At 39.9% G+C, this 14,326-nt stretch overlaps 1 protein-coding gene across 3 annotated transcripts in view; it reads right to left on the bottom strand.

The window, feature by feature from the left end:
* The window catches only part of CEP85L (centrosomal protein 85 like), a 393,742-nt gene that overhangs the window by 365,372 nt on the left and 14,044 nt on the right, over window positions 1–14,326 (bottom strand). For all 3 annotated transcript variants that reach the window (XM_063124727.1, XM_063124726.1, XM_063124728.1), the window contains one exon: window positions 8,043–8,204. In XM_063124727.1, coding sequence (XP_062980797.1) covers window positions 8,043–8,204 — 162 coding nt within the window. The remainder of the gene's footprint in view (window positions 1–8,042; window positions 8,205–14,326) is intronic.

The raw sequence follows: 14,326 nt of genomic DNA, 5'->3' as shown, positions 1-14,326 counted from the left end.
GTTGTTTCTGCCCAATGATTTCCATATTCCACCTACAGACCTTTTACTGTCTTCTGTGCAAAGCCATATATGCATATACCACTAAAAGGAACACATTTAGACAATTGCTCACAAGAAATTGTGGAAAATGCAAATGTCAAGAAGTGCCAGTATTGTGAAGATTAACATTACCTATAGTAAATTGTTATAATGATGTTGTGCAGTAATAATCATAACTACATATTTAAAATTATTGTTCAGTAATTTACTTCACTGGTTTGTCCCTGACAGAACTTTGTTGCTATGAAATCAAATTTTCTAGTGGTGAGTTGTGCTTGAATAAATAATGAAAAATTACATTAAGGTGGCACTTAGGGACAAATCTGATTCCCTCGGCAGTGCCACTTCACACTTCTTTTGCTGGGCAAGAAGATAGAAGAAGGATATAGTGGAGAGAGAAACAGAGGGAGAAATGGGAATGCACAGCAAAGCAGAAGAATGCCGCTATTCTCACTTGCACAATCCTTCCACACATGGCTTCCACACATCCGAGCCATTCTGCATATATCGGAAGGTATATCTGAATATACCTCAGGCTGACTGAAATGCCATGGAGGAGGGGAAGGAAGGAGACCAGCAAAAGAGCATATGAGCAAGAGAAGTAGAGAACTCCCTCCTTTTACTCTCTTCCTCCTGCAGTATCACTGATCCATTTCAGAACATATGGAGGAGAAGGGTGTGAGGCGAAGAGGTTAAAAAGTGTATATTTCCTAGTGTGTTGGCTAATGGCCGATTTCAGTGGTGCCCTGATTTTATCACCTATCTAGGAATACTCATTCCAAGAGATATATCTCAATTGATCAAAATAAACTTAAATAAATGGATTAGTGAGATTACATGAGATATAGACAGATGGGGACCATTAAAGTTGAGTCTGTGGGGTAAAGTAAACACACTTAAGATGAACCTTATACCTCAAATTCTTTATGTTATGCATGGGATTCTTTTACTTATACCTGACAAATATTTTAAACAACTTAATGCTTTGTTTCAAAAATTCTTCTGGGGTTCTTCCCCGCCTTGAATATCTTTGAAATGGATGCAGCTTCCAATTAAAGAAAGTAGGTTTGGTTTTCCAGACCTAGCTTTATACCATCGGGCTTACCTATTATGCAAGGGTTGTTTAACCCTCAAATAACATTGATAGTGCTATATAAATAAATAAATAAATAAATAAATAATAATAATAACTTCCAGCTGCCCAGACTGCATCACAAGCCATGGCAAATCTCAGCTGGGGCTTGCATATTCATAATGGCAGACAGCATGAGCCGCATTAATTAACCCAAGATAAGCTGTTGTGTCATCCAAAGCAAATCAGTTTTCTCCTTCAAGTGAATTCTTATAGTCTTTAGTGCCTAGCCCATTTCCTCTAAGAAAGGTGAGTAGGAATGAAGATATACTGATGTTAGTGGGAACCACCCAGCAAAAGTATATTTGTAAGCAAAAATTCCTGTTGGCATTGTGTTTCTCATTATGGTCTTTTATGAATAACAAGAAGAAGAATTAAATTCCTATTTAGGATATACAACTTCTCTGTTCAATGGAAAATAGCAATGGAGCAAGTTCAAGCAGAATAAACCGTATTATGATGATGATGATGATGAGTTACCTGTAGAGTACTTATTTCTAGTCTATGGCCTTAGCTAGACCTAGGGTTTATCCCGGTATTGTCCCAGGGTCATCCTTGTTCATGTAAATGACACACAGGATATCCTGGGAGCAGGCAGGGGCGACCCCGGGATAAACCTTAGGTCTAGCTAAGGCCCTGGTCTATTTGCCTTTGTTATTTACCACTCTGCATCCTGAGACACTTGAAACAAGTATAGTGTCTATCTGCAGAAACAAATGAACTAAAATAAAAAATAGAACTGTCACTAAATGACTATATAACGCCTACTGTGGCTGAGATACTGCAGTTCTTATATTGGAAGAAATGCCAGTGGAAATAAAAGAACTAGCATTTTTGGATAACTAGATTTTGGACAATTGTAATTTTATAGTATACACTTTTAGTCCAAAAATGTAGTTGTATTCTGGCCAGAAAAGTATGGGAAGGGGGAATAATCCCAGCTGATTCCCTCCTACCCTAGTGAGTTGGATTTTTCGCTTTGAAATAAATTATTTTGACTTGACAAGCTAACTCACTCTCTCTGAAGTGTTTATGGAATTTTGAATAGGGGAAAGCTTTTTTTGATAATTGTTGAGCAAGACTAGGAAGCAAAGAGCTCTTGTAGCTTTGGAGACCTGAAAATGTAATTTCAACTGTGCAACATCTGTGACTTCAGCTCACCTTCCTTCAATCAGGTGGGGATATAAAGGTTCCCCAAGAGTACTTTACATTGCAGAATTTACACAGTAGTATACCTACAACATAGGGCAATATCCATTCTTGCCCATCTGTGTGCAATGGAAGTTTAGCACTTCCATGGGCAATGCCCCAACGAGCAGAAATGCTCATTTCTGGAAGGGGGTAGGTTTGGTGGATCTCACTTATGCCATTTCTTTTTGAAAAAATCCCCAACATGTGGCATTCCCCTACGGGAGGAATCCTCCTCCTCTGAGGAGGAGCTAGAGCTCCCAGAGATGGGCAAAACCAACAAGTCATTCATGGCAGGAGACCTGGGGGAGCTTTGGCCCTCAGGGGAGATGACCATAGGTGAACCACCTAGCCCCCAAGAGTGTTGCCACATCAAGAGGCAGGCCAGTAGGACTCATTTAAGAAGTGCTTGTATAGAAAGAAGGACTCCACAAGAGGAAAGGACTCCTTGGGAGAAAGATTTATAAGAAACTGCAGCTGAGCCCTGGATGGGGCTCAGGAAACTCTGGCAATATAAATCTGCAATATTAGTGTAGCCATTGCTGGAAATAATGTCTTCTACCAATTCTAGTGACTTGTGCCTCTAACCTCGCTCTGTGATTGAACCTTTGTGCTACTGACCGCTTCTTGAATTGTGTATTGTTACAAATTCTGTATGTTACAAAGCAAATCCTTAGTTCAGAATGCAGATAACATACTATTTTAAAATCAGAGTAGTACTCAATACTGATGTTGGTTGAAACTAACACATACTTTGTTAACCTTGGACAGTGGAATTTCTTTCCCCTGCATTCTTGCAATGATCACAATTTGCCAAGTTGTTCTATAGCAACTTCTATCATCAGTTGCATAATACCTGCATTGCAACTGAGAACACATGGCTGGGTTATCACTTTGAAAAAAAATTCTTCCTGGCCACCCATCTAAATTACATAATGAATTATGCTGCATCTTTTTTGTTGTTTATTCGTTCAGTCGTTTCCGACTCTGCATCTTTACATTTCCTCAAAAAAGATGGTGTACAAAGCCTAGTCAGTGTTGACAAAAAGGCAATCCAGTGAGTTCAGAGTGAAGTTCCTGTTTTGTCTCATAAGGTTTTCCTCTCCCTTTGAAAAACAGCCTAATGCAACAACTTCAGATAGACAGGAAAACAGCAAGATGGTTTAGAACAACAGCATGAAAACAAAGTAGATAAACTGCATCAGCAGAACTGATAATGAGGCTTATTTCCACTGCAAGTGGAAAAAGGACAAAAAGATCATTAACAAGAGTAGGTCAAACAGAACCACATAGGGCTCACCTACACCAAGCAGGATATTCCACTATGAAAGTGGTATATAAAACACAGGAGCTTTATAGCTGTATTGAAGTGCTGCTTTATAGCTGTATTGAAGTGCACAGACAACTGTTGGGGCCCATTGATACATCCCATATGCCGCTTTCATACAGCTATATCCTGCTTGTTATGGCTCCTGCCTTTTATATACTGCTTTCATAGTGCAATATTCAGCTTGGTGTAGATAAGCCCATAGTCTAAACCACTAAAAATGACGGGGCTTTCCAGATTTTAGAGCCAACTGAAGACTCTTCCTGCATTGTGCCATGCAACAACACGCCTTGAAGGAACACAATCAATACTAAACGGAGCAGTCTGCACAGACAAGTTGTCATATGATCATTTCATCGTTCATGCAACACAGCAATCCGCATATGCCAAAGTAAACTAAAACCTTTAGGCTGCAATCCTATACACGCTTCACTGGGAGTAAGGCCCACTGAATTGAATGGGCCTTCCTTCTGAGTGGACGTATATCGGATTGCATATTTAGTCATATAAGGCTCAGTCCTATGAAGATAGTCAGCATCCTCTGAACTAGAGGCTGCCAAGTATCCAATGCAGAGCAGCTGTAGCATGGAAGCTATCTTCACTTCCACTTTCTGCTGCCCTGCATTTTAGCTAGACGGGCAATTACGCCCATCTAGCGGAGTCTTCAGGGATAAGGAGGGAAAGAGACTGGGGATGGCTGGAGATAGCTTGTAGCCCCAATTCCCTAGTCTCCTTCCTAATACCAGGAACACCTTTTTCCTCACTCTGTTTTCCATTTTGCAAGTGTGGAAGGATAGCCAGCTCAGTTCTCTCCATGCCAGAGATGAGGGGATGAGTTTGGGAGTATGGTTTCCTGGCTCCCAGCTCAGAGCCAGGAAAGCTCGGAGCCAGGAATTTGAACAAACCTATGTCGTCGTCGTCCCAGGGCCTTGCTAGACCTACCTCAGAATCCATGCGGGAAGAGCAGCCAGCCCACGCTAGAAGTAGCGCGGGCTGTCTCTCCTTTCCACACGTCAGACGCAATGGGGAAAGGAAAGCCCCGTCGCATCCTCCATTTTTTTAAAAAAAATTAAAGGGGCCATGTGCGCAGGAGCACACCAATGAAAAGGTAAGTCATTTTTTAAAAAACTAAAGGGTTCCCAGTTCCCCCCTGCCCCCGATTTCCACCCCACAATGTCTGATGCCCCCCGCTGCCCCCCCCCGCTCGCCATGTCCGATGCCCCCTTCACCACCACCCCAGCCACGATCTCCCCCCCTGGCTCCGCTCCCCCCCCGGCCCCCATCTCTCTCCCCCCCTGCGATTCCCTCGCCCCTGGCCTGATGGGCACAGCACTCCTATGGAGCATTGTGCCCAGTGCGCGGCTTCTCCCGGCTACTCGCAAGTAAGCCGCATAGTCGGAAAAAGCCGCTGAACCAGCTAGACTTTTCGCAGCCCCGGGCTCAACCCAGGGCTGCGGAAAAACTGGGCCACAAGTGGATCCGGTTATACCAGGTCAAGGGAGGGTTTAGCCCGGCCTGACCCTGGGATCCCCTGTGCGTCATCTGCATGCACAGGGGTGAGCCCAGGTTTCAGCCTGGGCTAAACCCTTGTCTAGCAACGGCCCCAGATGCTGTCTAGGGGACATAGGATTGTTCCCTTATTGATGCAGTGACTGGCAAAGCTGAGACCCACATGTCATGATTCCATATTTTCATTTTAGCTAGGTGCTCAGCTCATTTTCTCTTTAATATCTGCAGTGATGAAGGCTGCAAAACTGTTCTTAAGGTCTGGAATTGTTTACTGATGCCAACTAAACTCAAACTCAGACTAAAATCTGGTTCGCAACCTCTGGCTCCCATTTCTCATTTTTTTTCAATAATCCGAGTTTGCCCTTCTCAATTTTTATTTTTAGAAATTTTGAATATTTACCATGTTCCCCCAACCCTTAAACTCTTTTTCTAAGTTAAACATACTAAAATACTTAAAGCTTTCCTTCTATGTCGCATATTCTAAATGCATTACCATCTTCCCCACCCATGTTCCTTAAGATTGTTTCCTGTTTGTTTGTTTTTTTGTATATTTCTGAATCATGATTGTTTTGTGTAACATTGTGTAAACAGAACACAATAACAAGAATGGTCACATCTTGCATCTTTCATACGAAATCTGCCTTTTTTTCTTTCTCTCGCAGCTTAACATCACTGATTCTTTATCTTGTGACAGCTACTATCGCTATACATTATTGAGCAGTACTAGTCTAATATCTGTTTAAGCAAAATTATTTATTTAGATAATTATAAACTGCCCTTCAGCAAAGTATCAGGGTGGTGAACAGTAAATATGTAACAAAACAAAATACAATCATAAAACTATAAAAAGGCAATAAAAAACAGAACAGACCTACCAGCTTAAAAGACATAGAAAACCATAAATGCTTTGACCTGGAACTACAATGCTAGCAAGATCAGCGCCAGTTACATCTCCATGGGGAGGATGTTCCATACACGAGGCATCACAACCGGAGAAGGCTCCCAGCCCACCATTTACATTATTTCTGCACTACAGTGCAGATTGACATATTGTTCAAACTTGGCACACAGCCTAGCAGGAGAAACTTCATACCCACCCTACAACCTCTACTACACATAGTGGGGTGTAGGGTAGGTTTGACACCTCTCCTTGTCCCCCGCTGCACTGGGTGCTGGGTTTGGACGACATGCCACCCACGCTCCAGCACAGGGAATAATGCAAATGGTGGGGGGAAACAGATGGCTTCTTTCCCCACTGCGAGCATGCAAACCCAGTCACCTTGAGTATATGGCACCTTGAGAAGAGCCTCCCCTGCAGATCTTAGGACGTGCGTAGGCAGGTATATGGAGTGGAATTCCTTAAGGTATTGGGGCTCCAAACCTGAGCAAGGAACTGTCTTCTATTTTCAAAAATGGACCTGAAGTCCAATTGTCTCTGAACATGTGCTAAAGGCTTTCTACAGTTCACATGTTTGTTTGTTTAAGTCAGTTAACAGTGCAATCCAATATATGTTTATTCAGAAGTAAGTCCCACTGAGTTAAATGGGGCTTTCTTCTGGGTACATGTCCACAGGCAGCCTAAAAAACCAAAATTACTCAGGATTTGTAGCGAAGCCCCAGAAAAGATGCCTTCACCAAATACACTCATAGTCACACCCACCCACACCCTCCTGTCTCTCTCTCTCTCTCTGACAGGTGCATTACTTTAACCCACTCATACTCTTCCCTCCCCACCCCTCCCCAGAGTTCCCAATGCACACTCATTCACAGCAATTTTGCTTGCACTGGGAATGACAGGAGGACAGGACAGTATATCCTTGCTTCACTTCTCCTGTATTTCCAATACAGGAAAGTTTGCAGCAGTTTTGTTTGCATTGGAAACTATAAAAGGGTAGGACAAACAGTTTTGAAAAATAACAACACCTTCCTAATGCAGGGGAAAATAGCAGTAGTTTTGCTTTGCTTTGTTTTGCTTGCTTTGCATCATCTCCCTCTCCAAAACCATGTTCTTTGCTGCAAACTATGACTAGACAACCTGTAGTACTACTGGCGTATGAGCAGCCACATGGTATGTGTGGTATTTTTTCTTATTTTCATGCCTGATTGGTCAGTGTGATAGCAGCAACTCCCATCGATCAAGAAAATAGGATGCAAAACTGCTGGAGGAAGACTGAGGCCATAGCTAGACCTAAGGTTTATCCCTGGATCATCCAGGGGTCAAACCTGTTCATCTAGGTGACACACAGGGGATCCAGTGCTCAGGCAGGGGTGAACCCTGGATGATCCCAGGATAAACCTTAGGTCTAGCTGTGGCCTGAGAGAAACCAGCAAAAGCACAGCTAAATCCACGTAAAGCAATAACAAAGAAATGCAGCAGTTTGAATTATTGTGAGTAATACAGGAGGTTCTCTCCCTCGCTCTGGCATGTAAATGTCAGCCATCCCTTCAAGTTGAAGCAAGTAAGTGAGGCCTGGCAGAATCAAGGAACTGGAAATAGAGGGGGAAATTAAAACATATGTATGCATGTGTGTGTATGTCATGGGCTCTGGCTGGCAGTGCTCTACCTTCCTTTGCCCTATAAAGGAGCCTTTTCTGTTGAAGGTTACAATCCTATGAACACTTACCTGGATGTAAGCCCCACTGAATACAGTGGGGATTACTTCTGGGTAAATATGCTTAGAATTGTATTGCATCTCTAATGTCACTAGAAAAACTACTATTCTTTCAACAAGTTGCCTTACTTAGCTCTATTTTATATAACACTCAACTACTAAATGTTTCAGAACATATCCTCTTTCTGCTTTCCATAAAAGAAACAAAGCCTTTGCTTTAAGCATCATTACTCACCTTCCACACTATCAGAACAGGAGGTTCCAATGCCAGTGTCCCCACTGTCAGAAGCTATGCTGTGCCTTCTGATATGGGTACTTCGACCATTTGATGGACCAGCTGCGGCTTGCCACAGTAAATCAGTACCAGGCAACCATCCTGATGAGGAATATTCTGGGCCTGCAGAGAAAAAAAACGTATTTCAAAATCAGCTCAATACAATTCAACTGCAAACTGGATTATAGTGCATCCGAATGTGAAAATCTGAGGGACAACAAATCATGCAGCAATTAGTTTTATGGTATTCTAATGATGTACCTCCTCACGTGGATTTGAGTTCATACAAATGAAGTCTCTTGTTAATTTAAAGTAAGATCACCAACATCATCCAGTTATTAAATTGATGTGTATTTTTTCCTGCTTATTGCCAAGTTGGAACTGTCTGAAGATTCAAAACATATTGTAAAATTCAATTTATAAAATTAAATATTCCTCTACTGATAAGGTTTTGAGACACAGGCAGAAAGTAATAAGTTTTACATTTACAACGTGGCACTCAGGATTATAAAAAGTTAATTCTCCCTGGAGTTTTGTTTTTGTTGTTTTGCTAAAATCATCCTTAAGAGAACTGCAATTAATACCGTATGAGATTTAGACAGCAAACCCCTAACATCCTCAAAAGGGCTTTCAACAGATTTCCTCCAGTAGAGTTCTGTTTAAGTCAAACCTATAAGACCCTTGACCAGAAAGCACATTTTGGGAACCATTAGGTTAAGTATCGCAATGGTTGATTGTTTTCATACTAAACTAGCACAAACCATTTGATATAAATCCCAAATAGAACTAATTAATGTAATTCAGCCTAGCCATGGTGGAAAAATTTCAGAATTTACTGGTGCTACTATAATTTAAAATATATTACCACAGTATGACACAAACCATCTACTGTGGCAAGATACTGTAGAAACAGCATTAAAAAGTGGTCATGAAAGAATACAGATTTTATGAGCTGAGACATGTTAGTAAACACCAGACATATTCCAGCCTTCAATAAATCCAACATATAAAGAATCTAAAAAGGCCAGTTAGTTTAAAAAAGAAAAGAAACGCCATGAAACTATTAGCTAATAAGGAATCTTGTATACTTTTGTATGTGCATGCACTTTCATTCCAATATACACCTTTCATTGTGATTTATTACATCATAACTAAAAAGAGCAAATGGGGGGGGGGAAACACTCTTTAAATTCACTTAGTAAAGCTGCATAACACTAAGGCACTTATATTTTGTGATCTGGACACCCAGACAGAATCTATTCAGGTTGTCTGTTTCCTATCCTCAAGGCTGCTGTCGCCTATTTCATCCTTACACTTTCATCTCCATTTGTAGCACTAACAGAAGGATGGATAGCTGCAGTATTTTTTCCAACCTGCCCACTCTTCTTCTATATGTGCACAAAGCTAGCCAGTTATGTTGATGCAAACCCACACCTCAGGCATAGGAGTATGCTGTTTCAATAAGATTACAATTGCCACTCAGTGTAGCAAGAATAACCTGACCCACTTGCCTTGGAAAGAAAGCTCTATGCCTTGTTCTAAACATGCATGTCTGGAGAGAACTGAAGAACATAATTTTTCCAAGCCAGCTGACACATACCAATCTCATCTCCAATTTTCTAACCCTTTTCTCCTCGTCTAAGCATTTGACTTACAATGCAAATATCAATGAATGTAAAAGTAACTGAACCAAGCATAACATGGGCAGGCAATGCACAAGCATACCCATGATGTCCTGCCAGGATCCCTGAATTATCCTGCTGTTCCTTCTTCAATCTTGCCAATCAGAACAGACTGCGAGGCTTACCCAGAAGAGATGGATGGGAGAGCACTACACACTGATGACAGTAGAGAAAATCATGCAACTATGCCAAGGCTTAAATTGGCCAGTTTCCCACTGGACTCTTATCTTGAGTTCCATGCAAGTTTTGATTTTCATCAGTTCAGTTTCTTACCATGTTGAGTTTTATTTTGTAGGAAGCTAGTCTTATTTACATATTAACTATGATAAGATCTTTTTTTAAAAAAAGCTTAGGATGTGAGAACTACAATTCCGCTATATTCATCGGGTAACCTGTGGTTACCAAAGAATTTAATGTCAAGTTAAAAAGTTGGACAATACTTTTTTGTTAGTGCGTACACTCAAAAATGGTATAGAAAATGTACATCCTAAAGTAAGATAATATTCATTCAGGTAGACATTACTGTTTCTACTACAAAAATCCATTAAACACTACAAAGGAAACTGCTTTGAGGCAGGAGCTACAGATAATTATGGCAGAAGCTATGGATTTTATGCAACTACACACAAGTTTCTTGCATGAATAAGTATCGTTCTCTCTCTCTCTCTCTCTCTCTCTCACTCACACACACACACACACACACACACACGTGAACACGACACATACCAACATAATTCTCTCTTAGCAGGAAAATTTAAAAAGCAAAACAGAATCTGGTTAATAATTTCATAGCAGCATCACATGAAGCTGCTGGCTGAAACAGAACTTAGTTTGTAGGCAGGACAGAAATCATACTGAAGACAACTAATCTACACATTATTTTGGCTATCACAGATCTATGTCAGTCCAAATCTGTGCCCCAGAAACAACAGGTGTAATCTAGAATATGAGATCCCAATTGACATGCAATACAGAAGACAGACTTGCCTCACCCAGGATGCTTACAGTTAGAGTGTTACTGTTATAATTTACACTGACATCATTATTTTTACTATTCCTTAATGCACTGGCCCAGTAATCATGAGAATTTTCTCACTGATCCTCACAACCACAATTATATTTCACAAATATAGCGGAATGTTCTTAAGTCATTAGCAGTTACAGTGGATAGCCAACTGTTTTGGCCAATAAATAAATAAATACATAAATTTCATAAATAATACAGCCTATGTGAGCAATATGGCTGACAATAAACCACCACCTGTTTTGTGCAGTTTTTATAGGGCACCGTTTGGAATTGTTGCCCCATACTTTTATTCCACCAGCAATAGAAACACATGTAGCAGCTTCACCTGGTAATACAACATCCGTGGGAAAACCTATGGTAGGCTATACATGAACCTCCAAGGGCAGGACTCATACTTTGTACTGTTAATCTAGAAAGACAGGATGCATTCTGGGAGAAGTAAGGAAATGCTTTCTCAGGACATCCCCACAGTAAGAGAAACTAGCTGCATAGAACGCTGATCCTAGAACTCCAAGCTCATCTCTGTGAAGACAGTCAGGGGCCAATTCTAAATAAAGCCTCTCTACATTTGGCCTGATCTGCACACGGTTTTGTTTTGTTTTTGTCTATGTGACATCAAACTACTACTCAATCTGTTATTTATTATTATATGCAAGCATTGTTAACTACTCCACAAGGAGTGTTTAGGTTTATAGTTGTCAATGCACTTGGGCAACTTACCATTCATTCTCAGCAAATTCAGATGACCCATTTTTCAGTCTGTTGTGTGCTGCCCAATTCAATAACATATGTTTGTATATCTTTGGGAAGCTGAGTTGTCAGAAGGGTTTACTGCATTATGGATTCAACTATACTGATGATTTTGAAAGACATTTTTAAAAAAACTACATCAACTTATATTGGTCTCATTGCACCTTTCATGGATCTCTTTTAGACTGCTCAGTTTCACTGGAAGTCCACTGAGAAGTGATTGCAAAAATTATTGAAGGATGGGAAAAACAAGACTCCCCGAGAGGTTTGCCCGGCACCTATGTTGTGGTCTTTTCAGCTCTAGGTAAAACTCCTTTTGTTTTCCCAAGCTTTTTAGTCCTTCAGCTTTAAAAATTGTGTTCAATGTCTTTTTAGATCTTTGCACTGGTGCTGGGTTTTTACTTTAGTTTGTTTCCATTTTAAATGGTTTTTATATTATGTTTTACAATGTTATTGTACTTTATGGTTTTAAGTTTTGTTTTATGAACTGCTCAGGGAGCTTCAGTTCTTGAACATTATAGAAATGTAATAAAATAAATATGCAAGTAGAAGTTCATACTGAAGAATATTTTAAACAAAGAACTCATAAAAAAATTTAAGTCTACAAGTTATAAACAAATGAGGCTACCATACCAATAGAAAGTGCTACAGAAAAACAGGGAATGGTCAGAGCATAAATTTCTTGCACTGAACCTAACCACAAGAAACAATTACGGTACAGTGGCACCAACAAGCGTCAGAGCTTTTTCTTAACCAGAATTTTAAAACAGCTTTGAACCATGATTCTAGGTCCTGTGTTAACTCGGAACCCTAGTTACTTCTCACCATGGTTAAATAAAAGTTGACACACTAGTTAACCAAACTTACTCCTAGTAAATGAAACTCATGAGTTGGGGAAAAGTAGGCTGTAAACGCACCACCTGCTTCCATCTGCTTAACCATGATGGACCTGTTCAGACAACATGCTAAGCCATGGTTGGGCCACTAACCCCTTTGAAGCAAATGGTTAGTGAGCGTGTTTAAACTGTGGTTATGTAGCCACCATGGTTAGGAATGATTCACACAACACGCTAAGTTATGGTTCACATGACATGCTAAGCCATAATGTTTAGCTGAAAATGCTTAACCATTGTGGCTTAGTGTGTTGTCTGAACAGGGTCAGCATTACATTTCCACCAAGCCCAAATTTGATAAGAAACAAGTTAAGGTTGCTTTTTGAGGTCTTTTTATTATGTGGTACTTTGACTGAAAAATTTTACTTTGGCAATGTTTCTTGCATCTTACTGCATCTGCCATCACATATATTCCAATATTATAGTTGGGTGTTATAAAATCCTTCAATGTCATATAGAAGAAAGAGCAAAATGATGTCAGAGAGGAAATAAATTCAGAGGATTTATTTACAGTTTATTTACACGGGCAAAACAGTAGACAAGATGCAAGAACATAAACCTTGTATTTCAAGCTCTCAGGCTTGTGGAGTATCAACTCCATTAGGGTACAGTTTATAGTGTAATTTACTATCCTACTTATAACTTCAGTACTGACTGTATCTTATACCGTAATTCTAAATTCACTGCAGTAATTTCTTCTGCATCTGGTGAATTAAGTTCCATACTTTATTTTCATTTTTATAATGCAGTAATATTTGCTGAATCAGCAATTTCCTAGCAATTTCCAAACCATAAAAAATATACAAAATACATAAAGTAAACAGCACTCGACAAACATTTCATGACATTCAATATAATACAACATATAAGCAAGAAGAGAAACAATGCTGAAAGAGCACATGGTGTTCTGAAGACTAGGCAGAATGGATATGTGTACGTACACATATCCTCACGCAAGAATGAGAGGAAAGGGGAGCACTAGGAAAAAGTTCTTTGATCTTTTCACCCAGCTCTTGCACCAGGAAGCTGCATATGAACATGGCATACTATATCAGAAGCCCAGAGGGCTTGAATTGTAATTAGAGAGGCACAGGCTACACAAAGATAGCTTATAAACAATCTGCTTTGGTGTATTGAAAAGTTTTTAAAGCTCAGATTTTGAATGCATCTGTGTAACAAATGATAAGGAGATGCATATCAACTAGTGAACTTTCAAGGCACTTAAATCTTATTGATCTCATTTTAACGAAGGACGTTTTGGACATCTGTGTGGCTGCAACCACAGAGCATAGAGTATGGCAACTGACACTGAAATCTATTCCTTTATGAATCTGTTTTCATTTTAGAACTGCACGTTTCTAGTTCAAATATGGCCAACAGGGGAGAGGGGAATGTAAAATCTGTTGAAAGCTTTTGCTTTAATAATAATAATAAGAAGAAGAAGAAGAAGAAGAAGAAGAAGAAGAAGAAGAAGAAGAAGAAGAAGAAGTAGTATTCATGGGGTTTCCAGTAATTAGGGAAAGGCTCCTTTGCTAATTGCAACTTGCAGCCACTTCTCACAGCAAAAAAACCATTTACTGGACTTAAAACATATTCTCTTCTTAAACACACACATATACACCAGTGATGTGAATTGGAAAATTCTCCAGTTATTTATTGTTCTGTAGAAATTTTTCCGTTTTCAGCCAATATTTTTGCATTTATGTGAGAGAATACATATATGTCATTGAAATAAATGTCTTAGTGTGAAATGGAATTAATAAATAGTTGCAGCAAAACAGTGGAAGAGATTTCAACTCTATTGAAATGGATGAGTGGTTGTCAGCATATCATGTACAGTTCTTTTGGTTACTAAAATCAGTGCAGCCTTCCCCAACCCAATGTTAAACTGTA

Source organism: Elgaria multicarinata, chromosome 4 (genome assembly GCF_023053635.1).
Source record: "Elgaria multicarinata webbii isolate HBS135686 ecotype San Diego chromosome 4, rElgMul1.1.pri, whole genome shotgun sequence".
Classification (NCBI taxonomy): Eukaryota; Metazoa; Chordata; class Lepidosauria; order Squamata; family Anguidae; genus Elgaria; species Elgaria multicarinata.
This window is presented reverse-complemented; position numbering and strand designations above follow the sequence as displayed.